The sequence below is a fragment of the Coregonus clupeaformis genome, chromosome 34 (assembly GCF_020615455.1).
Source record: "Coregonus clupeaformis isolate EN_2021a chromosome 34, ASM2061545v1, whole genome shotgun sequence".
NCBI classification, from domain to species: Eukaryota; Metazoa; Chordata; class Actinopteri; order Salmoniformes; family Salmonidae; genus Coregonus; species Coregonus clupeaformis.
The window spans coordinates 32,026,109-32,052,106 of NC_059225.1; the positions used below are offsets into that span (position 1 = coordinate 32,026,109).

Genomic DNA, 25,998 nt, shown 5'->3' on the forward strand with positions numbered 1-25,998 from the left:
TTTATGGTTGTTCGTATCACAGGAATTTTGTAAATAAAGAATGTATACATTTAGTTAAAGCTTGATTATTGGCACAAACATTAGTAACATCCCTTTTAGAAAAATACAAAAGTGAAATCATTATTTAATCTTATTTTGTGCAATGATAACCAAATATAGGCATTTTTCAATGGTTACTTAAGAAAATAATCTTGTCTGGCAACTTTCTGTGCTTAGTTGAAAAATCAACTTTTCAACTGCCCCGGCTTCCTCCACTACACCGTACTCGTCACTGGCCCTGGAGCTTCTTCCACACTTGCCCCTGAGGGTACTGGTGTCTCTGCACTGACGACTGCAACATCTCACAGGAGTAGCCTGGATCCTGATGGAACAATGACCAACAGAAACCATGGGCAAGACTTAAAGATCCACAGCATTTCAATTAATGACCACAACACCAGATCATTATGATTAAAACGTACCTTGGGAGGCATGTAGTGGGCGTTCTGTATCACAACAGGACTTTTGAAGTGCTCATGGAGGTGGTCCACAAATTCACACATCCTGAGAATGATGAACAGATTTTATTTCAGCACCTGACCCCAGGTCAAATAATAATTACAGTTATAACCAAATGAAATTGAAATAATTATGGGGGTCATGGTTATATTGTATATTATGTCATTGTAGATTGAATGGTTTTGAATGATTGGCTGGGATGTCCATGTCCACTCACCGGTTGTCAAGACTGGCAGACACAGAGATGTAGTCAAAGAGAATCAGGTGCTGAACCAGCTCACACAGTCCAACACCTCCAGCATGAGGACACACAGGCACTGGGGAAATAGATTCAAAGATAAACATATAGCACGGGCACAGACACACACAGCTGGGCCCGTATTCATCAAGCGTCTGCTGATCTAGGATCAAGTCCCCCCGTCCATACAATCTTATCTCCAAGGCAAAACTGATCCTAGATTAGCACTCCTATTCTGAGATGCTTTATGAATATGACCTCTGATGTCTTACCCTTGAACTTGTGGGCCATGAGCAGCACGGCTAGGTTCTCGTTGACACTGCCAAGTCTACAGCTATCAATCTGGACAAACTGCAATGCTGACGCCTGGAGGAACTGCTTGAACATCACTCTATTCTGGCACTGGAGTGGCCACAAGAACAATTTTCATCACATATCAGTTAAACTGACTAAATACTGATAGCGCTAGTGTAAAACACTGAACAACACAATGAGTCAGAGTAACACAGTCAGTCCTAACCTGTTCTCCTGTGGCCACTCCAATGCCAAGCGGAGCCAAGGCCTGCAATGGGAGAACAGAAATGTGAAACTTAAGCAGAAACAAGCATCAAGGCTTGGAGAATAACCTTGTATACTGAATCCATGACTCTTTCTCAATGTGTCCTTCTGCAATTTCTCACATCCCATCTCCTTGCCTCCTTCTCAAAACCCATTGGAGAAGAAGGTCCAAGGGGAGGGACCTTGGACCTTCTCTAATAAAGTTGAAAAGGAGGCGAGGAAATAGAATGTGAGGAATCACAGAAAGACAAATCGAGAAAGAGCCCATGCCTCACATCCTTCCCTCTCCCTCATCACCTTGGAGATGGCAGCATGCCCCAGGATATCGTCAGGGGAGGTGGGCTCTTCGATCCACAGGGGTTTGTACTCAGCCAGCCTGGTCACCCAGGTTATGGCCTCACCTACGTCCCACCTTTGGTTGGCATCAATCATCTGAAACAGAGAAGACAGTTGGCTGCAGAATGAATTGATCGAATCCTGTGCATGAGGAGGTTTACTGCATCCAATGGCATTACAGATTTACCAGTGTGTTGTTGGGTCCAATCATCTGCCGTATGAGACTGCACCGGCGAATGTCATCCTCTAGGTCAGCCCCCACCTTCACTTTGAACTTGGTCCATCCATCATTTAGTGCATCGGTGCACAGCTATAGTAAGATACAGAGAGATATACAGACTGACATACAGTGGGGTCCGAAATTATTGACACCCCAAGACATGCTAACCTCTCACCATTACCAATAACGGGAGGTTAGCGTGTCTTGGAGGTATGATATTTCACCCTCTAACTTTCTCATGATTCATTCAGGATTATATGTAATCATGGTAGCATCCACATTAATGTAGAAGTGTTTAGAAACATTCTCTTCTTATTTAAAATAAAAGTGACTCCAAAATGACAATACATTATTTACCATTCATTTCTATTGGGCAAAAGATAATCTGAAACAACAGAAACGAACTGCTAATGCATCCAACAAGTTTATAGAGTCACAAGCTTGATGTAGTCATTGCATGCTAGGAATTTGCGACCAAATAGTAAACTTTTGACTCCTTTATTCATAAGAATCTTTAGGGGTGACCCCTACCTTTTTGAGAACAAAAAAGTATTACTTATTAAACTCTTTCCCCCCCTTTTTTTTTGCATACAATATAGCTCAGTATTTGAATTATTTATTTTATACAGTAATTATTGCTCATCTTTATTAAGGGTGTCAATCATCTAGGACCCCACAGATACTGTTTCCCTATGGGTCCTGGTAAAACGTAGTGCCCTACATAGGGACTAGGGTGCCATTTGGTACTCGGACCAATGCACAGCATGTGTATGAGAGGAGACCTGTTTCAGCAGCTGGTCGGAGTATCCTAGCCAGGCACAGGAGGTGGTATAGGCAGGATAACCCTCCTTCAGCATCTGGTCCACTGAGAGGTCATACATTCACATCAATACAATTTATATTCCAATAAAGTATTTCAATAGAGGAAGATACATTTTTATAATTGCATACAGAGTATATTATGAGATCGTAAGCACTTCATACGTCTATGTGTTCATGGAGAAGCAATTACATCCACTAAACGCCACTTATCAAAGCCATTAAAGTCTCCCAGGCCCTTTAAGTGTGCCTACCTCTCTGCTGCTTCCCTGTCTGAGCTTTCACAAGTATGTCTGAGAGAGAGAGAGAGAGAGAGAACAGATCAAAGATAATAGCTATTGGTTTTTGTAGACTACCTTGTGAACCTGTCAAACCAAGAGCGCAGATGGCCATTTCAGGCTAATAGAGGAACACATACTATGGACAGTGTTCAGTAAGACTTACCAAGGGCCTCCTGTTCAGTAAGGGCATCAGTGATATATCTGAAGTCAATGCATGAGATGAGCTTTCTGGGGTCCTGAGGCAAGAACACAAGCATGTACAGGCACGAGACATATAGTACTTCATCCTAAAATGTGTCTAATTACAGCACATTGCCCAAAGGCTAATTTGATCCTCCATTATGGAGGTATGGTGTAAGATGATGTACATATTACATTGTGTCATTCCGAACTTTATCCGGAACTTTATTCCAACATCGCACAAAATGGAATATGACGTTGCGGATAAAATTCGGAATGACAATTTCATTTGTACAACATCTAAAGACCTGCATCACTATACTGAGAGCGTTTCCGTTTCTAAAAGGATGTATTTGGAGCTTTTGTTCATGTTTTGTTCGAGCCCCCATACCACAGAACGAGGATGTCAATCGCTGGTTTGGGTAAGTTTCTCTGTCTTGACACTTCTAGAACACGCCATTTACATCCAAAATACAGATTTGATTGTCAAAAGTAAACTTCTCCTTTAAGTTTGCAGCTTTACTCAAGAGTAGAGTTAAAAAGCTCTCCATATCAGCAACTTACCATGTCAACAAGCAGCTTCCACAGTGGCTGTTGACAAAAGGAGAACAACAGTCATTTCAGCAGTATCTCGACATATGACATGTCTTGCTGGATTGTTTGGCATGCCTGGTCCACTAACATCCATAGCGTCGCTGTCTGATAAAAACTATAATTATAATTATAATAAAATAAAGCTATTTTGAATACATTTTCCCATGATATGTTCAGAGTACATTGAGGGGTTACTGCTTTTAATAAATGTAAAAAATAAAACGAGTTATGAGGTCCAGACAGCAACGATAGGTGAGGAGGCAATGTGGGCTCTGGTCAAAACTAGTGCACTATATTGGGGACAGGGTTCCATTTGGGAGGCAGAAATGTCTTACCTTGCCCTCGGATCGTGCCCAGAGGTCCCATACTGCATTCAGGACCGCCGCAGTGGCCAACTGAATGACTCCTTTCTCTGGTCCAATCTGGCACAAGACAGGGGGAAAATAGCTGCTTACACACATCTTTCAGTGAAGGTTAGTTGCTCAGTTTGGATTGATTAGGGTAGTTTGTGTTGGAGTGGCTGTGTGTACTCACCCATCGCATCTGCCCATCGCTGGTGAGGAGACGGTAAAATCCACGGAAGTCACTCACAATCTCCTCTAGAGATTTCCCCACAACTAGGGCTGACAGGGCTTCCACAGCACACACAACTGCACATTTTAAAGGGACACAAGTTACTCATTTGAAAACAGTACACAGTATTATCCTCAGACTGGCAAATAGGTTCACATGGGGACAACTAGCATATAATGCATAATCATTTAGCGATCTGGAGAAAAAAATCAAGTCAGCCTGCATATGTTCTGGTTGCACCTATGCATACAAAGCCAGACTGTATTGTGTTTACACATTACCACAAGATGTCGCTGTGAATAACATGTATTTAGGCTACTAAACAAATCCCACCAACTACAATACTAAAAAATACATACAAATGGTGAAGGTTGGATCAAGAATGTTACCAATTTCTGTGCCTCTGCCCACAGTAAAAGTCAACCCATATCCTGACATTCCTTGATCAGTTTCGATGACAACATAGGCGACGGAGTAGTCCGGGTCGGTGTGCTAAAAGAAGCAAAATGTATGTTTGCAATGTGCAATATTTTCCAATATGATCCATAGGTAGGAGAAAATGTGACATGAATAAAGCAAGTGCTGCAGCAATAACTTTTGTCTGCAACTTCTGCAAGAAAGCATTCATTGCATTGGTGCACGTACCATTGCGTCTGAACCATGTTGCTCCAAAGAAGTTGGAAATCTGACATCGCTGACCGTCAACCTTATAATTTTTTGAGGCATTTTGCTCAAACTTTTTGACAGGGAAGTAGCCCACTAGTGTACTATCGCATGCTCAACAGGGAGTCCCGCCCACTGCGACCTGCGATTGGTTGAAATGCCTTTTTGCGTAGGAAAAATGTGATTCTCACATGACTTTATGCAATCATAGTGGCTACAACCGGTTGAACCGGGTTAGAGGGGAGAATAAAAATTTGCAGTTCTTGAGGGCGGTCCTTCCTGGCGCCGTCTCCATTGTCCAAGGGCCGTGAGCCCCGCCCCGCCCCTCTACTCGCGACGTAAAAACAACATGGTAGTGGTAACAGGTTCCCATTTGAAACGACAGGCTGTGGTCTATCTTGGTTTAGTTCTAAACATCTTTGCTTTTAACGAACCGAGCCGTGCTAGGCAGAATATTGTGAAAAGGGTATTCTATTAACTTCTACAAATTGCAAATTAATAACCAGGGTGCAAAGGCGGTGGTTGAAGGTGGAGGAAAAACGATGTCTAACAGACAGCTGTAGGATAAGGAGACGTATACTTGGATGGCGGAGGAGGAATGGAAGGAAAAAGAGAGGCAGAGGAGGTCTAAGAGAGAGAGGGAGGAAGATTGTGAGCTTGAGTCGGGAAAAATTGCGGGGAAAAGGGAGAAGGTTTGATAGGAAATGTAAGCAAAGTGAGCTGACGACAGGAGGAGAAATGGAAGTGAATGAGGGTGAAGTATCGGAGGTGGTAGATGTGGTGAAGTTCTCGGAGCCAGAGACTTGCACAAAGGGTCAGGATAAAGATGAGTCTGTGACAGTAGGAGTGAAGTTTTTGGAAAAAGTGGACCCTTGCATTTTGGCTGATCCATTTGTGGTTTCAAGATGGGTGAAAAAAGCGTTGGGTAAAGTGGAATCGGTGAGGGTAACCAGAAGTGGTCTAGTGATAATTGTTTGTGTTTCTGTTGGGCAAAGGGAGAATGCGCTCAGAGTTAAAGAAATGGGGGAAAGAATTGTGAATTGTTTTGCTCTCAAGAAAAGGGCGCCATTGAAAGGAGTGATTACTTGGGTATCAGTAAATGTAAAAGTGGACCAACTGATGGGGAAGATTCCCGGTGTTTGTAATGCTCGTCGTTTGGTGCGACGCAAACAGGGTGGCGAGAGTGGGGAAACAGAAGAGTCATTGTCTGTTCTTTAGAGTTTTGAAGTTGAGTCTTTGCCTGACAAAGTTAAATTAGGATATATAAGTTATCCTATATGAGCTTATGTGCCGAAAACATTACGATGTTACAGATGTCAAACTTATGGGCATGTGGCAGCAGTATGTAGGAGGGAGGATCCAAGGTTTGAGAAGTGTGCAGAAGGGCATGAAACAAAGGAATGTGTAGCATTGGGGAAAGTAGTGGTATGTGCTAATTGTAGGGGTGGCCATGGGGCTGGGGATCAGAAATGTCCTGTGCGAGAGAAGCAGGTTGAGGTTTCCAGGGTAAGAGTAGTGAAGAAGTTGTCATATGCTGAGGCAGTGAAGAAAGTAGAGGAAAAGGGGTCAAGGGGGGGAGTGGTAAGAGTAGTAGATTTTGTAATATTCATATGTGTCAGCATACTGAATTGTAATTGGATTCATTATACTGTCATATCATACTGTGCTATGATTGGTTAAGACCACCCAGGTGGTGAGGTCATTCTAAAGATGATCATGGCCAGAGACACATGGACATGCCAGTTATAGCTAGTTAATAAAGAGCTACGTTTATAAATATCCTGTCGTCCTGCATTTTATTATTTTGTACAAAGCGTACAAAACAAGACATGGTGTCAGAGTAAAAGGACTAAAAGATGGATTTTGCTGGAGTTCCTTCACCTCGAATGGATTGGGGGTCTACAAATCTACCCGATGCATGGCGTAAGTTCAAACAGCATGTGGAGCTGATGTTCACGGGTCCTCTGAAGGAAAGAGGAGAAGAGGAAAAGTGCAGCTACCTGCTCCTCTGGATCGGTGAAAACAGGAGAGACATTTACAACACATGGACACTTACCGAGGCTGAATCAAAGGTACTGAAAACATACTACGATCGTTTTGAAGCATATGTTGTGCCAAAGACCAATACAATTTTCGCTAGGTACAAATTCCATGAGAAAGTACAAGGCGCTAGCGAATCGTTTGAACAGTTTGTCACTGAGCTGCGTCTGCTTGTGAAAGACTGTGATTATGCAAACAAGGATGAGATGGTCAGGGACCGTATTGTATTTGGAATACACTCACCGCGAGTGAGAGAGAAACTTTTGAATGTTGGATCAGAGTTAACGCTGAACAAGGCTATCAAACGCCCCCATTACCCCTTACCGACGCTAGATGGCATCACACACAAGCTAGCGGGCGCACGCTACTTCAGTGTCATGGACGCCAGATCAGGCTACTGGGCTATCAAGCTCACAGAAGAGTCATCTAAGCTCACAACGTTCAACACACCGTTTGGACGCTACAGGTTCCGTCACCTGCCTTTTGGGATTATCTCAGCCCAAGACGAGTTTCAGCAAAAGATCGACGAGGTGTACGAAGGCCTCGACGGAGTCGTGGCAGTGTGGGACTGACATCCTTGTCTATGGTCGAACCAAAGAGGAACACGACAGAAACCTCAACGCGATGCTGCAAAGGTCCCGCGAGAGAGGAGTCCGGCTCAACCCCGAGAAGAGCACAGTCGGGCGCTACAGAGGTCAGCTACTTCGGACATCTTCTCACAGCGAATGGAATCAAGCCAGATCCGCAGAAGATCTCAGCCATAAAGGAAATGGAGCCACCAAAGAACCGCGCAGAGCTGGAAACAGTGCTTGGCATGGTCAACTACTTAGCCAAGTTCGCACCCAGCCTCTCCAATGCTAATGCACCCCTGCGTCAGCTGCTAAAGCAGTCCAGTGAGTTCCTCTGGGACAACCAACACGACATCGCTTTCCAGAAAGTGAAAGACTTGATCACGAGAGAACCAGGACCAATCCTTGCCTACTACGACCCCAACAAAGAGCTCAGACTCCAGGTGGACGCGTCGAAGTATGGACTAGGGGCAGTGTTACTGCAAGAAGGAAAACCCATCGGCTACGCTTCCAAATCTCTCACAGACTGTGAAATCAACTACGCTCAAATCGAAAAGGAGCTGTATGCCATTCTGTTCGGATGTAAGCGTTTCCATCAGTATGTCATATCATACTGTGCTATGATTGGTTAAGACCACCCAGGTGGTGAGGTCATTCTAAAGATGATCATGGCCAGAGACACATGGACATGCCAGTTATAGCTAGTTAATAAAGAGCTACGTTTATAAATATCAGGTGGTCCTCTGTAGCTCAGCTGGTAGAGCACGGCGCTTGTAACGCCAAGGTAGTGGGTTCGATCCCCGGGACCACCCATACACAAAAAAATTTTTTTATGCACGCATGACTGTAAGTCGCTTTGGATAAAAGCGTCTGCTAAATGGCATATTATATTATTATATTATTATGTCTATGGACGACAAGTCATTGTGGAATCAGACCACAAGCCCCTCGAGTCAATCATGAGGAAACCGTTAGCCGCAGCCCCGCCAAGGCTACAGAGAATGATCCTTCAACTACAAAAATACGACTTCACAATCACTCACCGTCCAGGCAAAGACATCCCTGTCGCAGACACACTCTCCAGGAAGTTTCTTACCTACAAGGACAGCAGCCTCAGTGAAGGCATGGACATGCAGGTGCACACTGTGTACAGCAACTTACCAGTTAGTGACACAAAACTGAAGGAGATCCGAGCAGAAACAGAAAAAGACACACAACTCACACAGCTGAGGAAAGTCATACAGTCAGGATGGCCTGAGGAGAGGAGAAAATGCCCTCAGAGCGTCTCAGAGTTCTGGAACCATCGTGACGAACTATCACAGATTAACGGAATAATTTTCAAAGGAGAGAAAATCATCATTCCTACCAGTCTCAGAGAAGAGATTTTGACAAAGATCCATGCTGGACACATGGGCATGGAAAAGTGCAAACAGAGAGCACGGGACATTTTGTTTTGGCCCGGAATGTGCAAACAAATAGAGGACATGGTTGGTAAATGCCCCACCTGTCTTGAACGACGCCCCTCAAACACCAAAGAGCCAATGTTACCTCACCGTATCCCAGACCGACCCTGGCAGGTCGTGGCAACCGATCTGTTCACGTGGAACAACGAGGACTACATTATAACAGTGGACTACTACAGCAGATACTTCGAACTCGACAAGCTTCACAGCACCACATCTGCAGCTGTGATACACAAGCTGAAAGCAGCCTTTGCCAGGCATGGCATTGTAGAGACTTTAATATCTGACAATGGGCCCTGTTACAAATCAAATGAGTTTGAATCCTTCACAAAAGCATGGGAGTTCACACATGTCACCACAAGCCCACATTACCCTCAAAGTAATGGCCTTGCTGAAAAATCTGTGCAGATCGCTAAATCACTCATGGACAAAGCAAAAGCAGACAAGAGAGACCCCTACCTCAGTCTCCTTGAATACCGCAACACTCCAGTTGACAACTTCAAATCACCAGCCCAGCTGTTGATGAGCCGCAGACTTCGCTCAATCCTTCCCAGCACCAACCAGCAGCTGCAACCTGAGGTCGTCAGCTACAAGGAAGTGCATGCAAAACGTGCACAGAGACAACAACAGCAAAAGCGATACTACGACAGGTCAGCCAGACCACTACCACCACTGAACGACGGAGAGTCAGTTAGAATCCAGGAGCATGGCTACTGGAAGCCAGCAGTCGTCATCCAACCAGCTGACACTGAACGTTCATATCTCGTTCGCACCGCAGAAGGAGCGGTGTACCGCCGCAATCGTCGTCACCTACTGAACACAAAAGAACAACACACAGACGAGATGAACTGTTCCCCTGAAAGAGAACGGGGTGGACTAAACACAGACACAACACAACATACACCATACGTACCTGCAACACCACAAGAACTGTTGACTGACACAGAAGCTTGCTCAGCTTCATATCACACAAGGTCAGGAAGAGAGGTCAAGCCTAGAGCTGTCCGAGACCTGTGAAATGTCAAAGGGTGTAGGCGGATCGCTGCCCTAAAAGAGTTCCAGACTGTAAACTTGTTATTGAAAGTTAACTTGAAATGCTTTGGTATGGTATTTGTTTGATATGTTGAGATGTCATTGCTACGGTGAAAAGCTGAGTTGCTGAGAAATATTTGTTCTAAAAGTAACAGTATGCTGAATCATTGTTTGTCTGTTATGTTGATGCAGTTGGTGCAGTTTAAATGGTTACTTACCTCGAGTTCAAACTACAGAGCATATATTCAAAAGAAACGCTTTATTGTTCTACATATTTTTTCTTTTTTTTTAAAGAAGAGGGATGTAATATTCATATGTGTCAGCATACTGAATTGTAATTGGATTCATTATACTGTCATATCATACTGTGCTATGATTGGTTAAGACCACCCAGGTGGTGAGGTCATTCTAAAGATGATCATGGCCAGAGACACATGGACATGCCAGTTATAGCTAGTTAATAAAGAGCTACGTTTATAAATATCCTGTCGTCCTGCATTTTATTATTTTGTACAAAGCGTACAAAACAAGACAGATTTGTACCAGTACAGAGGGATAGGACAACAAGTGATGTTTCAGTAATATTGGATTTTTAGCGTTTATAGCAATGGTTATTAATTGTACTGCAGGGATGGAACGTAAGTCGAAGAAAATTGAGGTTGTGGTGGCAGCTGCAGAGAGGTATTTGGGTGTGCGAGACAAGACATCAGAAGAGTTACAGGGAGTGTTAAGTGGTGATGTCCCATCATTTCAGGTTGAGGACATGAGGTAGGAATTAATATATTTAAATAGTGGAGAAGGATGGTGTTAATTATTAATAATAATTTTGAATTTGTGAGTGTAGTGTTAGATGGTAGGGTATTTATTTTATTTTATTTTTCAAGCAAAATATAAGGGAGTTTTACTCCAGTCTAGTAGGTGGTGGTAATGCAACAAATTGGATGCCAACCACCGTTAAACCTCATTGAAGAAGAAGAAGGCGGTCCTTCCTGACGTGAGTTATCTTCCACAGGAGAGAGAGGATAGCTGTTTTGATTGGGGTCTGAGCAAGCGAATCGAGGAATCCGGGAAAAAGGGAGTGCGCTTGTTTGAAATGGAAAAGCATCGCGGTAACTATTGATATAGAAGAAGATCAAGACGAAGCAGCTGATTTACAAGTGGGATGAGGGTGAAGTATCGGAGGTGGTAGGTGTGGTGAAGCCCGAGGCTTGCACCAAGGGTCAGGATAAAGATGAGTCTGTGACAGTAGGAGTGAAGTTTTGGGAAAATGTGGACCCTTGCCTTTTGGCTGATCCATTTGTGGTTTCAGGGTGGGTGAAAGCAGAGTTGGTTGCTGTGGAATCGTTGAGGGTAATCAGAAGTGGTGTGAGAAGTGTGCAGAAGTGCATGAGACAAAGGAATGTGTAGCATTGGGGAAAGTAGTGGTATGTGTTAATTGTAAGGGTGCCCATGGGGCTGGGGATCAGAAATGTCCCGTGCGAGAGAGGCAGGTTGTAGTTTCCAGGGTTAGAGTAGTGCAGAAGTTGTCATATGCTGAGGCAGTGAAGAAAGTAGAGGAAGATGGGTCAAGGGGGAGGGATCCTGAGAGGAGTGGTGAGAGTAGTAGATATGTACCAGTACAGAGGGATAAACCAATAAGTGATATGTTTTAGTAAGATTGGATTTTTGGCATTTATAGCAATGGTTATTAACTGTACTGCAGGGATGGAATGTAAGTCGCCGAAAATTGAGGTTGTGGTGGCAGCTGCAGAGAGGGATTTGCGTGTGCGAGACTTGACACCAGAAGAGTTACACTGTGTGTTAAGTGGTGATGTCCCATCCTTTCAGACTGTTGGTCTGAAGTAGGACTACATAGATTCAAATAGTGGAGTATGGTATTTATAATTATTTTGTAAATTCTTTGTCAGTGTAGTGTTTGATGGTAGGGTATTAGTTCTTAAAAATGAAATAAAACAAACAAAGCTAAGTATAAGGGAGTAATACTCCAGTCTAGTAGGTGGTGGTAATGCAACATTTATTGGATGCCAACTGCCGTTAAACCTCATCGAAGAAGAAGAACTGGGTTAGAGGTTGGGGTGTCTAATGGAAACGCTGTAGGAGTCGGCAGGCACAGAGCCAGCTTACCGAGCGAGCGACTAGCTAAGGAAAAAGATGGCAGAAACGGATGATGAAACGGATGATGAAGTGGATTCTGAATCTAATGGCGGTAGAATCAAGGAGAATTGGAATATTGTCCAAAAGAATGGAAAACAGAGAAAAGTAGTGATGAGAATGACACTTCGTATCTTGTAGGAGTACGGTTTGTAAATGAGGAGCAGCTGATCGAATTACCAATCTTGAGGAATCCATTTGAGAGAGTGCTGGGTAGAGTGAAGGCTGTGAGGATCACGAGAGGCGGGCTTTTTTAGATTTTTTGTGCTTCTGCGGATCAGAAGAAAGTGTGTTGCGTCTCACCAGATTTGATCAGTTTGAAGTGTCGTGTGTGTCTCTTAGGAACAGGGCACCCCTCAAGGGGGTTATATCTGGAGTCTCTAGGGAAGTCGATGTTGAAGAGATAAAAAATATTCCTGGAGTGTGGTCCTCTGTAGCTCAGCTGGTAGAGCACGGCGCTTGTAACGCCAAGGTAGTGGGTTCGATCCCCGGGACCACCCATACACAAAAATGTATGCACGCATGACTGTAAGTCGCTTTGGATAAAAGCGTCTGCTAAATGGCATATTATTATTATTGATGCATGTCGGATGAATCATGTGGGGAATGAAGAAAAAGTCTATCTGTTCTTTTGGTTTTTGATATGGAGTCTCTCCCTACTCAAGTGCAGTTAGGGTATGTTAACTACAGTCTGAGCATTTATCCCAAGACCAATGCAGTGTGATCATTGTAAAGCTTTTGGTCATGTTTCAAGTGTTTGCAGAAGGGAGAAGCCGAGATGTCCAAGTTGTGGAAGAGATCATATAATGTGTTATAAAAGTGATGAAAATGTGACATGTTGCAATTGTGGTGGGAACCATGAAGCTGTTAAAAGGGTTGAGGGTTTGAATGGTGCACCTGAAGAGTCCATGGTGGTGGATAGGCCTTCACTGCAGGCTGCAGGGGTTGCCTTTCACCAGCAGGATCCTGACATTTTTAAGGTTAAGAAGCTGGACTTTGTGGCCTTTAAAGCTATGGTGATTAATGACACTACCAAGGTGGAGAGAAGGTCCAGGAAGATAGAAATCATTGTGGATGCGGCAGAGCGGTTCCTGGGGCTGAAAGACTTCTCGGCGATGGAGTTACATGGAATATTGTCACAAGCTGTACCACCCTCTCAGGCCCTAGAACCTGAGATGGGAGATATGGAGATTTGAAAGAAGGAAGAAGTGGGAGTTTTGTTTTGTCAATGTACTATTTTTATTTGGGTAGATTAAGTTAGTTTCCCTATTACGTATGGATTTTGTTTTTACCTTGTTTTGGTTTCAACCCGTCCAGTTGGTGGGGGCAATACACCTTTTTGGGTTGTAGTCCGCCATAAAACCCACAGAAGAAGAACCGGGTTAGCGTTGATTGCATTCTATTTGAAACCGACTGCAGCGCAGATTACCGTTTAATTTGAGCAGGGCGCGCCTCCCTTATCGGCTACGCCTGGTCACGTGACGGGCCATAGCCCAGTTAAATCCTGGGCAGTTTAATAGAACTCAGTCAATGTAACTAGCAAAAATGAATTAATGCCAATAATATGAAACATTGTGACAAAGAAATTAAACATAGTGACAGCTCGTGATTCGACAACTGATATCAACTGCCTGTTGTCTGTATGAAACTAATGAATCTAGCTAATTCAACAACGAATACCACACATTTTAAAATCTGAAATGTTTAATTTTCCAACTGTACAAATTCCACAAATTAGCATCTAAACCATAATTTTTTCTACACCAACTTTATAACTTGCATGATAGTCTTTGATGTCTTAAACAAAAGTGATAAACTGCCTGGTGTCTGTATGAAACTAATGAATCTAACGAATTCAACAACAAATACCACACATTAAAATCTGAAATGTTTAATTTTCCAACTGTTCAAATTCCACAAATTAGCATCTAAATCATAATTATTTCTCTTTTCACCAACTTTATAACTTGCATTCTAGTCTTTGATGTCCTTTTTTATTTATTTATAAAATTAGGATTTCACAACTTTGTACAAAGCCCTTCTATAAAACCCCAGCTGACCATGTGTTCTGCCCATCTATGCATAATCAAATGCAACACTGAATTGATGAGTTTAAAGAAAAACAAAGGAGCAAAATAACAACTGTAGATGTGACATGACACATTAAAAAGACCTTTGAGCTTCCTCCATGTTGCAGTCTTAAAATAACTGACTGTTCACTGGTTACGACTACTTTATTAAAAACTAATTGTCAGAATAAAATCCCATCCTCTTTGTATCTAGGCTGAAACTTTAGACTGAATGAAATCCATTCACACAAAATCACATGTAGACAACATAAACAGTTCAGGTGCTTTGGCAATATTTTCCCATAAAGGCAAAATTGTTACTTTTTGACCATTTTTAGAACTGAAAATGAAACACGTGAGGATGAGTCAAGTATAGAATCCAAAAGAGAAAGTTTGTTAAAGGACTTCTCCATGTATGTGAGAGAGAAGGCCAAGTCCTCTTTAACATAGGTGTGTAGAAGTTATTACTGGCATGTAATGGCCAAATCAGGTGGTCAAATTCTGGACCTAAGAGAGTGAACATTTAGTTTGTGTAGTGTAGTGCTATGATATGTGCAGAGACGAGCCACATTGGCATGTAGCTTAGTGATCTACAGGGCTGTTGGCTTTGCAAGGCGAGAGCTGAATATTCTCCCATCTCACAGTGGTACATTGCTCTGGGGTGAAGTTTCCCCTAGGTACAGATCTAAGATCAGCTTCCATTCCCATAAATGCTCAATTGAACCAAGATCAGTGTCTAGTGGCAACTTCATCCTACTGCTACATATGCAGAAAATGCTCTGTAGTGATCTTTAAAGAGGTTATTTAACTTGGCATAGCAATGGTCTGTCTGGGACACATAACATGATGGCCTTAGTGTTGTAAAAATGTCCAACTGAAGGACTCGAAGGGAAGGCTTCACATGAACCATGTCCATGATATGAATCATTCTTACAGTTACATAGAATAAAATCAACAAATAAAATAGAAAATGAGCAGACAAGACGGACCCATGCAATTCAACTGTCCCTGATCCGCGCCACTCAAGTCAATCATTCAGAAAAACACAGGAGAAAGAAAAGCATTTTCCGGTTGAGCTGATGAAATGTACTGAACACAGAACTGAATTATCCCGACTGAAATATTCCCACAGTACTTGACAATATTTTCGCCACTTACAGTACATCCTTCTCTCTCGTCCTCCGTTTTGAAGAGCTCTTATTCCAAGGGCCCCTACCCATCTCTCTCATGTGCCATTTTCACAGTTCAACAAAGATTTTAAAAACAACACAACAGAATGATTGGTCACTTTGAAAAAGAACATGGTCATTATAACCATGTGAGAAACTGAGGAATAAAAAAACCAAAGGAACAAAAGGAGTAAAGTCATACAAACTAAGACCTGTAGTACCTGAAATAAAAAATTAAATGATCAGTGAAAATTAGTGTAAAAAAAAACAACATTTATTTTTATCATCAAGGACAGCAGTGGTTTGTGCAACTCGATAACCAAGCTTCCAGTTGCCTTTTCTGAAGCACATTATTCATAGCGTTTAGTCTCCATGCGTCTGTATCGGAGTCTGCTCCTCCTGGGTGGAGGGATACTTTGCATGGTGAACGGGTCAAGGGCTGCGTTGCGGCCAGGCCTGACTATAGGTTATCCCCAGGCTGGTACTGCGGCTCTGTGGCTGTGAAGTAGTCCTCCAGGAAGGACTGGATGTACTCGAAGGTGGGCCTCTCGTCGGGGTCCTTCTTCCAGCACAGCTTCATCATCTCGTGGAGGGAGTCGGGACAGCCCTGGGGGCACGGCATACGGTAACCCCGCTCCACCTGCTCCAGGACCTCCCTGTTCACCATGCCTGGGTGGAGAGAGAGAGAGCGAAATGGAAAGAGATAAATAAGAGAGCGGGGCTCAGTCTGTTTAGTGCCCATTACATTAACTGTGCAGTCAACCGTATCAGTTACAGTGGGGAAAAAAAGTATTTAGTCAGCCACCAATTGTGCATGTTCTCCCACATAAAAAGATGAGAGAGGCCTGTAATTTTCATCATAGGTACACGTCAACTATGTCAGACAAATTGAGAAAAAAAATCCTGAAAATCACATTGTAGGATTTTTAATGAATTTATTTGCAAATTATGGTGGAAAATAAGTATTTGGTCACCTACAAACAAGCAAGATTTCTGGCTCTCACAGACCTGTAACTTCTTCTTTAAGAGGTTCCTCTGTTCTCCACTCGTTACCTGTATTAATGGCACCTGTTTTAACTTGTTATCAGTATAAAAGACACCGTCCACAACATCAAACAGTCACACTCCAAACTCCACTATGGCCAAGACCAAATAGCTGTCAAAGGACACCAGAAACAAAACTGTAGACCTGCACCAGGCTGGGAAGACTGAATCTGCAATAGGTAAGCAGCTTGGTTTGAAGAAATCAACTGTGGGAGCAATTATTAGGAAATGGAAGACATACAAGACCACTGATAATCTCCCTTGATCTGGGGCTCCACACAAGATCTCACCCCGTGGGGTCAAAATGATCACAAGAACGGTGAGCAAAAATCCCAGAACCACACGGGGGGACCTAGTGAATGGCCTGCAGAGAGCTGGGACCAAAGTAACAAAGCCTACCATCAGTAACACACTACGCCGCCAGGGACTCAAATCCTGCAGTGCCAGACGTGTCCCCCTGCTTAAGCCAGTACATGTCCAGGCCCGTCTGAAGTTTGCTAAGAGTGCATTTGGATGATCCAGAAGAGGATTGGGAGAATGTCATATGGTCAGATGAAACCAAAATAGAACTTTTTGGTAAAAACTCAACTCGTCGTGTTTGGAGGACAAAGAATGCTGAGTTGCATCCAAAGAACACCATACCTACTGTGAAGCATGGGGGTGGAAACATCATGCTTTGGGGCTGTTTTTCTGCAAAGGGACCAGGACGACTGATCCGTGTAAAGGAAAGAATGAATGGGGCCATGTATCGTGAGATTTTGAGTGAAAACCTCCTTCCATCAGCAAGGACATTGAAGATGAAACATGGCTGGGTCTTTCAGCATGACAATGATCCCAAACACACCGCCCGCGCAACGAAGGAGTGGCTTCGTAAGAAGCATTTCAAGGTCCTGGAGTGGCCTAGCCAGTCTCCAGATCTCAACCCCATAGAAAATCTTTGGAGGGAGTTGAAAGTCTGTGTTGCCCAGCGACAGCCCCAAAACATCACTGCTCTAGAGGAGATATGCATGGAGGAATGGGCCAAAATACCAGCAACAGTGTGTGAAAACCTTGTGAAGACTTACAGAAAATGTTTGACCTGTGTCATTGCCAACAAAGGGTATATAACAAAGTATTGAGAAACTTTTGTTATTGACCAAATACTTATTTTCCACCATAATTTGCAAATAAATTCATAAAAAATCCTACAATGTGATTTTCTGGAAAATGTTTTCTCATTTTGTCTGTCATAGTTGACGTGTAACTATGATGCAATTTACAGGCCTCTCTCATCTTTTTAAGTGGGAGAACATGCACAATTGGTGGCTGACTAAATACTTTTTTCCCCCACTGTAGGTCACACAATAAAATCAAGATTATCCACAACAAAACTAGGTCTGTGATCTAATTCCATTGAGAATTCGCTCCAAACGCTTCACTAGACTATTACACCCCCCTCCTCCCCCTCAAAAAGCATAAATAAAAAGGGGGCCTGAAACAGGGGTTGGAACCGGTTCAGGGAACAGAACCGAAACCGGTAATGGAAGTGATCTATACTGTTCCGGAACAGAACCATTATTTTAAAAGCATGGGAACCGGTTAATAACGTTATTTTACGTTACTGGCTACACGCCTACACAAAGCCCTCACTGTCAATCAGAAACGTATTCCAGTGTCTGCCTGCCAGCTGGAAATCTTTGCCAGTGCATGTAGGCTTCCTGCCCCTCCCCTTCCGAAGCATAGTCTACTGTAGCCTGATGATGTTACAAGCGTGATTCAGAAATTAGGGAGAGAGAGTTTTAATTATAGAAGAATGGATTAACTTTTTTAATGCTAGCTAAGGATACTATAGTTATCACGTTTCACATTGGATCAATTAACTACAAAAAGGTAAGACTTGTTTTCATTTAAATTCTGGTGCCGCTCTGCACACACAAGCTTCTTAGCTAGCTAGCTAGCTCTGGTCCAACATTAAGCCAACTCTCTGAAGTTCAAAGACATTCAAAGTTCCTTCATACTGTAGAAGCCGCTCCTCCGTAGATATCATTCTGTGGGCCTAATTCAGATAATGAATGTCATAACAACAAGATGCCAAGCCTCTTCCTCTACCCTCTCTCCCCACCTGCAAAATTTCAGTCGCATCCTGCGCCCTACACTTGTCTGTACAATGCATGTAAATAGTTTGCCCACTCCATAGCAAACTGCTCTATCTGCACTGATTGGTGAAGTAATTTTTATGTCGAGCTAAATGTAACAAAACGGTTGATTTCAGAGGTTTAAAAAGGAACAGAAGGGAACGATATAAGCCATTACTTTTATTGGGGTTCAAACCGGTTCAGAACTTTATTTTGCTGGTCGGAACAGTGTAACGGAACAAAAATAATAATGGTGCTGTTCAGAACGAAACGATTGGAAAATAATTTCGGTTCCAACGCCTGGCCTGAAGGTTAGTGTCTGTGTGTGTCAGCGTTTCAGAGCATCCATCCTCTCTCTTGCGCTCTCCCCAGAGCCCGATCAGTCTGGGACAGATGGTTCTAAACAAGAGTGGTGTTCAATCTCCGGATCAGATCCCACCAGATGGTCTCCTCTAATCTCAGCCAGCTTGTGTGTGTGTGTGTGTGTGTTTACTCCGCAGAGACAAAAACAGCAATCACAGACAGTGTCACCCCTGGCCCACTTCCTAGGACAGTATTAACTAGTCTAGGCTATAAGACTGGTGACGGATCACCTTTCACCAAATTAGTCACTTCCTTGTTGACATTGCGCTGGCATCTACCTCTGACTACTCCTCCTGGTTACACAAGAAATCTGCTTCCCAGCTTTAGGATTCATACAATTGACATATCTTAACCAGATAGACAGCCTCACAGACTGCCATTGTTGTTATGGAACTCCGTCACAAATGGCACTCTAATCCCTACGTAGTGCCCATTCCCTATAAGCTCTAGTCAAAGGAAGTGCACTATATAGGGAATAGGGTGCCATGTAGGACTCAAACATGGTTTTTGATTTTGTCTGTGTTCTCACCTGGGTAGGGAACCCTGCCCTTGGTGACCAGTTCGGTGAGTAAGATGCCGAAGGACCAGCCGTCTGACTTGATAGTGAAGCGGCCGTACAGGGCAGCCTCAGGAGCCGTCCACTTGATTGGGAACTTGGCCCCTAAAAACCAGAGCAGGAGGGGAAGAGATAAAAGAAGAGGGGGAGGGAGAAAGAGAGAGAGAGAAAGAAGAGAGGCAGAACATTAACTTCCACTAGGGGTCATCAGAGGTCATTCAGCTGTGCCATAACGACTGAGAAGTGACCGATATCACAGTTCACACTCAAGTCTGCCATAACAATTACACTATTGACCTCTGTAACAAAATGAATCATAGCTTCTTTTTTTTTTAACGGTTGAAGTGTGATCTGGTTGCAAGGAAATGGATCGAAACATAATTAGAAAAAATATAGCACAGCAGGGTGAAAAATCCAAAGTCACATTCCAAAAGGTTTGAGGTTTATGAGTGTTGTTGAGTGGAAAAAGGAGTGTTAGTGTCAAACGCCTGTTTCTCTGCTGAAACCATTGGGCTTCAATGGTTAAGCAGCAGGCAGCTTGAGAGAGTTTACTCACCTCAACTAATCAGAGTGGATATGACCATCTGCTTTCCGCCATTAGCCTAATTTACCATGGTAGGAAATAGGGTTGAATATTTTCCCGGTATTTTACAAAATGTTCAATTCCGAGAATAAATCACTTTTCTCCCGGGTAACCCGGTATTTCCCGCCAAAACAGGAACAGGAAGTGTCATTCAAGCCCCGTGTAGCTCAGTTGGTAGAGCATGGCACTTGCAACACCAGGGTTTTGGGTTCGATTCCCACGGGGGGCCAGTATTAAAATGTATGCACTCACTTAACTGTAAGTCGCTCTGGATAAGAGCGTCTGCTAAATGACTAAAATGTAAAGCATATAAATATATGTCTGGATTTGATTAGAGCTTTGATCAGCATGATAATTCAAACCTGATGCTAGCGGAGCATGAAGAGCCATATATTAAATACATTTTATGAGCCCTAAATTAACGACATTTAATGAGCCGAAGCTCAAAAAAGCCCAAATGATTGTGCTGTTATCCTTATACATTTGATATAGGCTACTGCACATTACGCACAATAGATAAACATAAAAGCCCATAGATGTAGCTAGCTATATGCTCTCTTGGGTAAATAAATGAAACTAGCTCCAGAAGGCTAATCTTTTTGAGTGTGAACTATATTACTGTACTGTATTGTATTATATGGACTGGAATTACGCACATCGTTCAAACCATGATAAAGCAGAAGAGAACATGCGATTCTGGTGCAGCACACGCGGCCTACAAAGTTATAAGTATAGGCTAGCAAAGTTGATTTAATTTTTTTTATTTAATATGGCCTATTTGTATAATTAGTAGGCTGACGCATATACAGTGGGGAAAAAAAAGTATTTAGTCAGCCACCAATTGTGCATGTTCTCCCACTTAAAAAGATGAGAGAGGTCCGTAATTTTCAAAAAAAAATCTAGAAAATCACATTGTAGGATTTTTATTGAATTTATTTGCATATTATGGTGGAAAATAAGTATTTGGTCACCTACAAACAAGCAAGATTTCTGGCTCTCAAAGACCTGTAACTTCTTATTTAAGAGGCTCCTCTGTCCTCCACTCGTTACCTGTATTAATGGCACCTGTTTGAACTTGTTATCAGTATAAAAGACACCTGTCCACAACCTCACAGTCACACTCCAAACTCCACTATGGCCAAGACCAAAGAGCTGTCAAAGGACACCAGAAACAAAATTGTAGACCTGCACCAGGCTGGGAAGACTGAATCTGCAACAGGTAAGCAGCTTGGTTTGAAGAAATCAACTGTGGGAGCAATTATTAGGAAATGGAAGACATACAAGACCACTGATAATCTCCCTCGATCTGGGGCTCCACGCAAGATCTCACCCCGTGGGGTCAAAATGATCACAAGAACGGTGAGCAAAAATCCCAGAACCACACGGGGGGACCTAGTGAATGACCTGCAGAGAGCTGGGACCAAAGTAACAAAGCCTACCATCAATAACACACTACGCCACCAGGGACTCAAATCCTGCAGTGCCAGACGTGTCCCCCTGCTTAAGCCAGTACATGTCCAGGCCCGTCTGAAGTTTGCTAGAGTGCATTTGGATGATCCAGAAGAGGATTGGGAGAATGTCATATGGTCAGATGAAACCAAAATAGAACTTTTTGGTAAAAACTCAACTCGTCGTGTTTGGAGGACAAAGAATGCTGAGTTGCATCCAAAGAACACCATATCTACTGTGAAGCATGGGGGTGGAAACATCATGCTTTGGGGCTGTTTTTTCTGCAAAGGGACCAGGACGACTGATCCGTGTAAAGGAAAGAATGAATGGGGCCATGTATCGTGAGATTTTGAGTGAAAACCTCCTTCCATCAGCAAGGGCATTGAAGATGAAACGTGGCTGGGTCTTTCAGCATGACAATGATCCCAAACACACCGCCCGGGCAACGAAGGAATGGCTACGTAAGAAGCATTTCAAGGTCCTGGAGTGGCCTAGCCAGTCTCCAGATCTCAACCCCATAGAAAATCTTTGGAGGGAGTTGAAAGTCTGTGTTGCCCAGCGACAGCCCCAAAACATCACTGCTCTAGAGGAGATCTGCATGGAGGAATGGGCCAAAATACCAGCAAGTGTGTGAAAACCTTGTGAAGACTTACAGAAAACGTTTGACCTGTGTCATTGCCAACAAAGGGTATATAACAAAGTATTGAGAAACTTTTGTTATTGACCAAATACTTATTTTCCACCATAATTTGCAAATAAATTCATTAAAAATCCTACAATGTGATTTTCTGGATTTTTTTTTCTCATTTTGTCTGTCATAGTTGACGTGTACCTATGATGAAAATTACAGGCCTCTCTCATCTTTTTAAGTGGGAGAACTTGCACAATTGGTGGCTGACTAAATACTTTTTTCCCCCACTGTATACCTGTCATAATATTTCCCCTACTGTTATTAGCCTACCTCCTCTTTCTCTCTCCATTGTTGCTTCATTCCTTCCTCGCTTTCAACAGTTAAATGAAATAAGTTGTTGTCCTCATCTTCATCATTCTAATGACATCCTTGAATAATATAGGACTAGAATTAAATGCAGAAGGCTTTCACTTCTCTTCACGAAGATTGATTGAATGGTTATGGGTCTGAATAAATAACTGCTATAACCTACCACCATCGCGTGTTCGCTCTTCTTTCAAACTACCCGTGAGTTCTATTGGATGCTGTATTTAACATTCAGCAAAAAAGAGCTTGCGTCCCTCTTCGAATAGTCTATTGGTATAAGAAATAAGACTATTCTAATCTAGCTTTTCCTGCATGGGACTCCAAGAGCTAAGGAGCGTTTTTAAGGAGAGGCCAGCAGAGCACAGGTGCTTGCGTATTGCGCATAACCCATCATTAATTAGCTAAATATAAGGCTAATACTGCATTTAACTTATTACCTGAAAGAGGTAGACTAGGACATCAATATAAATACACACATATATACAGTGAGGGAAAAAAGTATTTGATCCGCTGCTGATTTTGTACGCTTGCCCACTGACAAAGACATGATCAGTCTATAATTTAAATGGTAGGTTTTATTTGAACAGTGAGACAGAATAACAACAACAAAATCCAGAAAAACGCATGTCAAAAATGTTATAAATTGATTTGCATTTTAATGAGGGAAATAAGTATTTGACCCCTCTGCAAAACATTACTTAGTACTTGGTGGCAAAACCCTTGTTGGCAATCACAGAGGTCAGATGTTTCTTGTAGTTGGCCACCAGGTTTGCACACATCTCAGGAGGAATTTTGTTCCACTCCTCTTTGCAGATCTTCTCCAAGTCATTAAGGTTTCGAGGCTGACGTTTGGCAACTCGAACCTTCAGCTCCCTCCACAGATTTTCTATGGGATTAAGGTCTGGAGACTGGCTAGGCCACTCCAGGACCTTAATGTGCTTCTTCTTGAGCCACTCCTTTGTTGCCTTGGCCGTGTGTTTTGGGTTATTTCATAGTTTTGATGTCTTCACTTTTATTCTACAATGTAGAAAATAGTAAAAAATAAAGAAAAATCCTTGAATGAGTAGGTGAGTCCAAACTTTTGACTGGTACTATATATATATATATATCTTTGTTTAATGGAAAAATACTCCACTCTGAACTTAAACGACTTAAACCAGGTAGAAAGTGTGTAGAAATGATAATGAACTTACATTTAATTTAATATCAGAAATTTTTTTCTTTAATCACAGTATTTCCAATATAGTGAGTTTATTAACAATCTTCATCAAGAATATTGGCAAATTTTCATTATTGACAATGAAAGAGGTGGCAATGTTGTTCCCTTGCCATATAAATGCTGCATTTACTATTAGTATAGCATTAAAAATAGTTTTACAGATTGTATTTTGGCAATTATTTTCCAGAGGCAGAACCAGTTGAGAACCAATGCTCTAGAGGAATACCAGTCATTACCTTTGAAATCCATGAATGGAAGTGCACAGGTCAGGGCAAAGGAGAGATTATTGGGACGCAACAAGGGACTCTAAGCCTTGTGTCCCTAGGTCCCGGCTGTCTGTCCCGGAGCGCTACTTGCCTTGCCTCTTTCCACCCGTACACACCTCGACAAATGGGATTTTAAACCCTAAGCCCCTCTGTCCCATCTCTCGGTGCTACGGTTTCACATCATCATACCGTGCTTCTCTCACCCTGAGCTCCTGAGTGGCGCAGTGGTCTAAGGCACTGCATCGCAGTGCTAACTGTGCCACTAGAGATCCTGGTTCGAATCCAGGCTCTGTCGCAGCCGGCCGCGACCGGGAGACTCATGGGCGGCGCACAATTGGCCCAGCGTCGTCCAGGGTAGGGGAGGGAATGGCCGGCAGGGATGTAGCTCAGTTGATAGAGCATGGCGTTTGCAACGCCAGGGTTGTGGGTTCGATTCCCACGGGGGGCCAGTATAAAACAAAAAAATATGTATTCACTAACTGTAAGTTGCTCTGGATAAGAGCGTCTGCTAAATGACTAAAATGTAAATGTAAATGGATATACGGTATTATTGGTTTAGTACACAAGGGGGCGCCAAAACAAAAGCAAAAAAGCCTGTTGGGTGTCTATTACCAGAATGCAAACAAAATTACCACAAGTAATTGCGAATTTCCATCAAGGCCACTAGCTAAATATGCTAACGAGTGCAAACGAAAATAAACGAACTGCAAAGACAGGCAATCCAGCTCATAAAAGTTATACATATATAGGTAGGAGCTACCGAATGTCATTTTCGTTGAGTTTGGACATTTATAAGCGAAAATGTGAACGAGAGACTTTGTGCAAATGAACAAAGTTTTGACGCATGCAGTTCTGGCCCTCCAGCAGCATGTCTACAAGCTGTGTCTGTGTGGAGTCTGGAGTCACTAGGGCAACGGGCCGGCCTGCTCTGCTCGGAGAAGAGGGGGGGGAGCAGACCACCAAGAACAGAGAGGAGAAGAAACTCAAGGAAATCAAGATACCAGTAGCAGCTGTACAAATAACTCATCCAAAAGGGCTTTGCCTTCTCAAACACGGCAGAAAGCGAACACAATGTGATGCCCCGTCACCTCATTCATTCAGTCACTTACTTAGATAGCAAGGGGTCGTGTAAACTCATAATTATGCGTTTTTCACACAGGAAAAAGAAGATGAAACGCATTAGAAATATCTTGCTGCGTTTTGTAAACACAGATCTAAAATGCTTCTTATTGTAATTTATGTTCGGCATCAGACTAATTTTCTGCTTCAGTTGCACTTCTAAACACAGATGAAAATTCACAAATGGGCATTCTACACTGCTCAAAAAAATTAAGGAAACACTAAAATAACACATCCTAGATCTGAATGAATGAAATAATCTTATTAAATACTTTTTTCTTTACATAGTTGATTGTGCTGACAACAAAATCACACAAAAATTATCAATGGAAATCAAATTTATCAACCCATGGATGTCTGGATTTGGAGTCACCCTCAAAATTAAAGTAGAAAACCACACTACAGGCTGATCCAACTTTGATGTAATGTCCTTAAAACAAGTCAAAATGAGGCTCAGTAGTGTGTGTGGCCTCCACGTGCCTGTATGACCTCCCTACAACGCCTGGGCATGCTCCTGATGAGGTGGCGGATGGTCTCCTGAGGGATCTCCTCCCAGACCTGGACTAAAGCATCCGCCAACTCCTGGACAGTCTGTGGTGCAACGTGGTGTTGGTGGATGGAGCGAGACATGATGTCCCAGATGTGCTCAATTGGATTCAGGTCTGGGGAACGGGCGGGCCAGTCCATAGCATCAATGCCTTCCTCTTGCAGGAACTGCTGACACACTCCAGCCACATGAGGTCTAGCATTGTCTTGCATTAGGAGGAACCCAGGGCCAACCGCACCAGCATATGGTCTCACAAGGGGTCTGAGGATCTCATCTCGGTACCTAATG

General features: G+C 42.9%; 2 protein-coding genes across 3 annotated transcripts in view; both read right to left on the reverse strand.

Moving 5' to 3' along the window:
* Nucleotides 1-84: 84 nt before the first annotated feature.
* Nucleotides 85-5,202, reverse strand: enosf1 (enolase superfamily member 1). Its single transcript, XM_041862067.2, has 15 exons — nucleotides 4,943-5,202; nucleotides 4,687-4,789; nucleotides 4,259-4,374; nucleotides 4,060-4,146; nucleotides 3,695-3,721; nucleotides 3,114-3,186; nucleotides 2,924-2,962; nucleotides 2,633-2,715; nucleotides 1,818-1,940; nucleotides 1,592-1,726; nucleotides 1,257-1,298; nucleotides 1,009-1,138; nucleotides 716-815; nucleotides 462-543; nucleotides 85-361 (listed from the first exon to the last, which is right to left on the reverse strand). The coding sequence occupies exons 1-15, from the start codon at nucleotides 5,021-5,023 to the stop codon at nucleotides 269-271; spliced, it is 1,314 nt and encodes a 437-aa protein (XP_041718001.1). The 5' UTR covers nucleotides 5,024-5,202; the 3' UTR covers nucleotides 85-268.
* An 8,699-nt stretch (nucleotides 5,203-13,901) lies between these two features.
* LOC121550015 (tyrosine-protein kinase yes) overlaps nucleotides 13,902-25,998 on the reverse strand; it is a 46,892-nt gene continuing 34,795 nt past the window's right edge. For both annotated transcript variants that reach the window (XM_041862068.2, XM_041862069.1), the window contains exons 11-12: nucleotides 19,504-19,635; nucleotides 13,902-16,122 (exon numbers count right to left, since the gene is read on the reverse strand). In XM_041862068.2, the coding sequence (XP_041718002.1) occupies nucleotides 15,914-16,122; nucleotides 19,504-19,635 (341 nt within the window). In that variant the 3' untranslated portion in view covers nucleotides 13,902-15,913. The remainder of the gene's footprint in view (nucleotides 16,123-19,503; nucleotides 19,636-25,998) is intronic.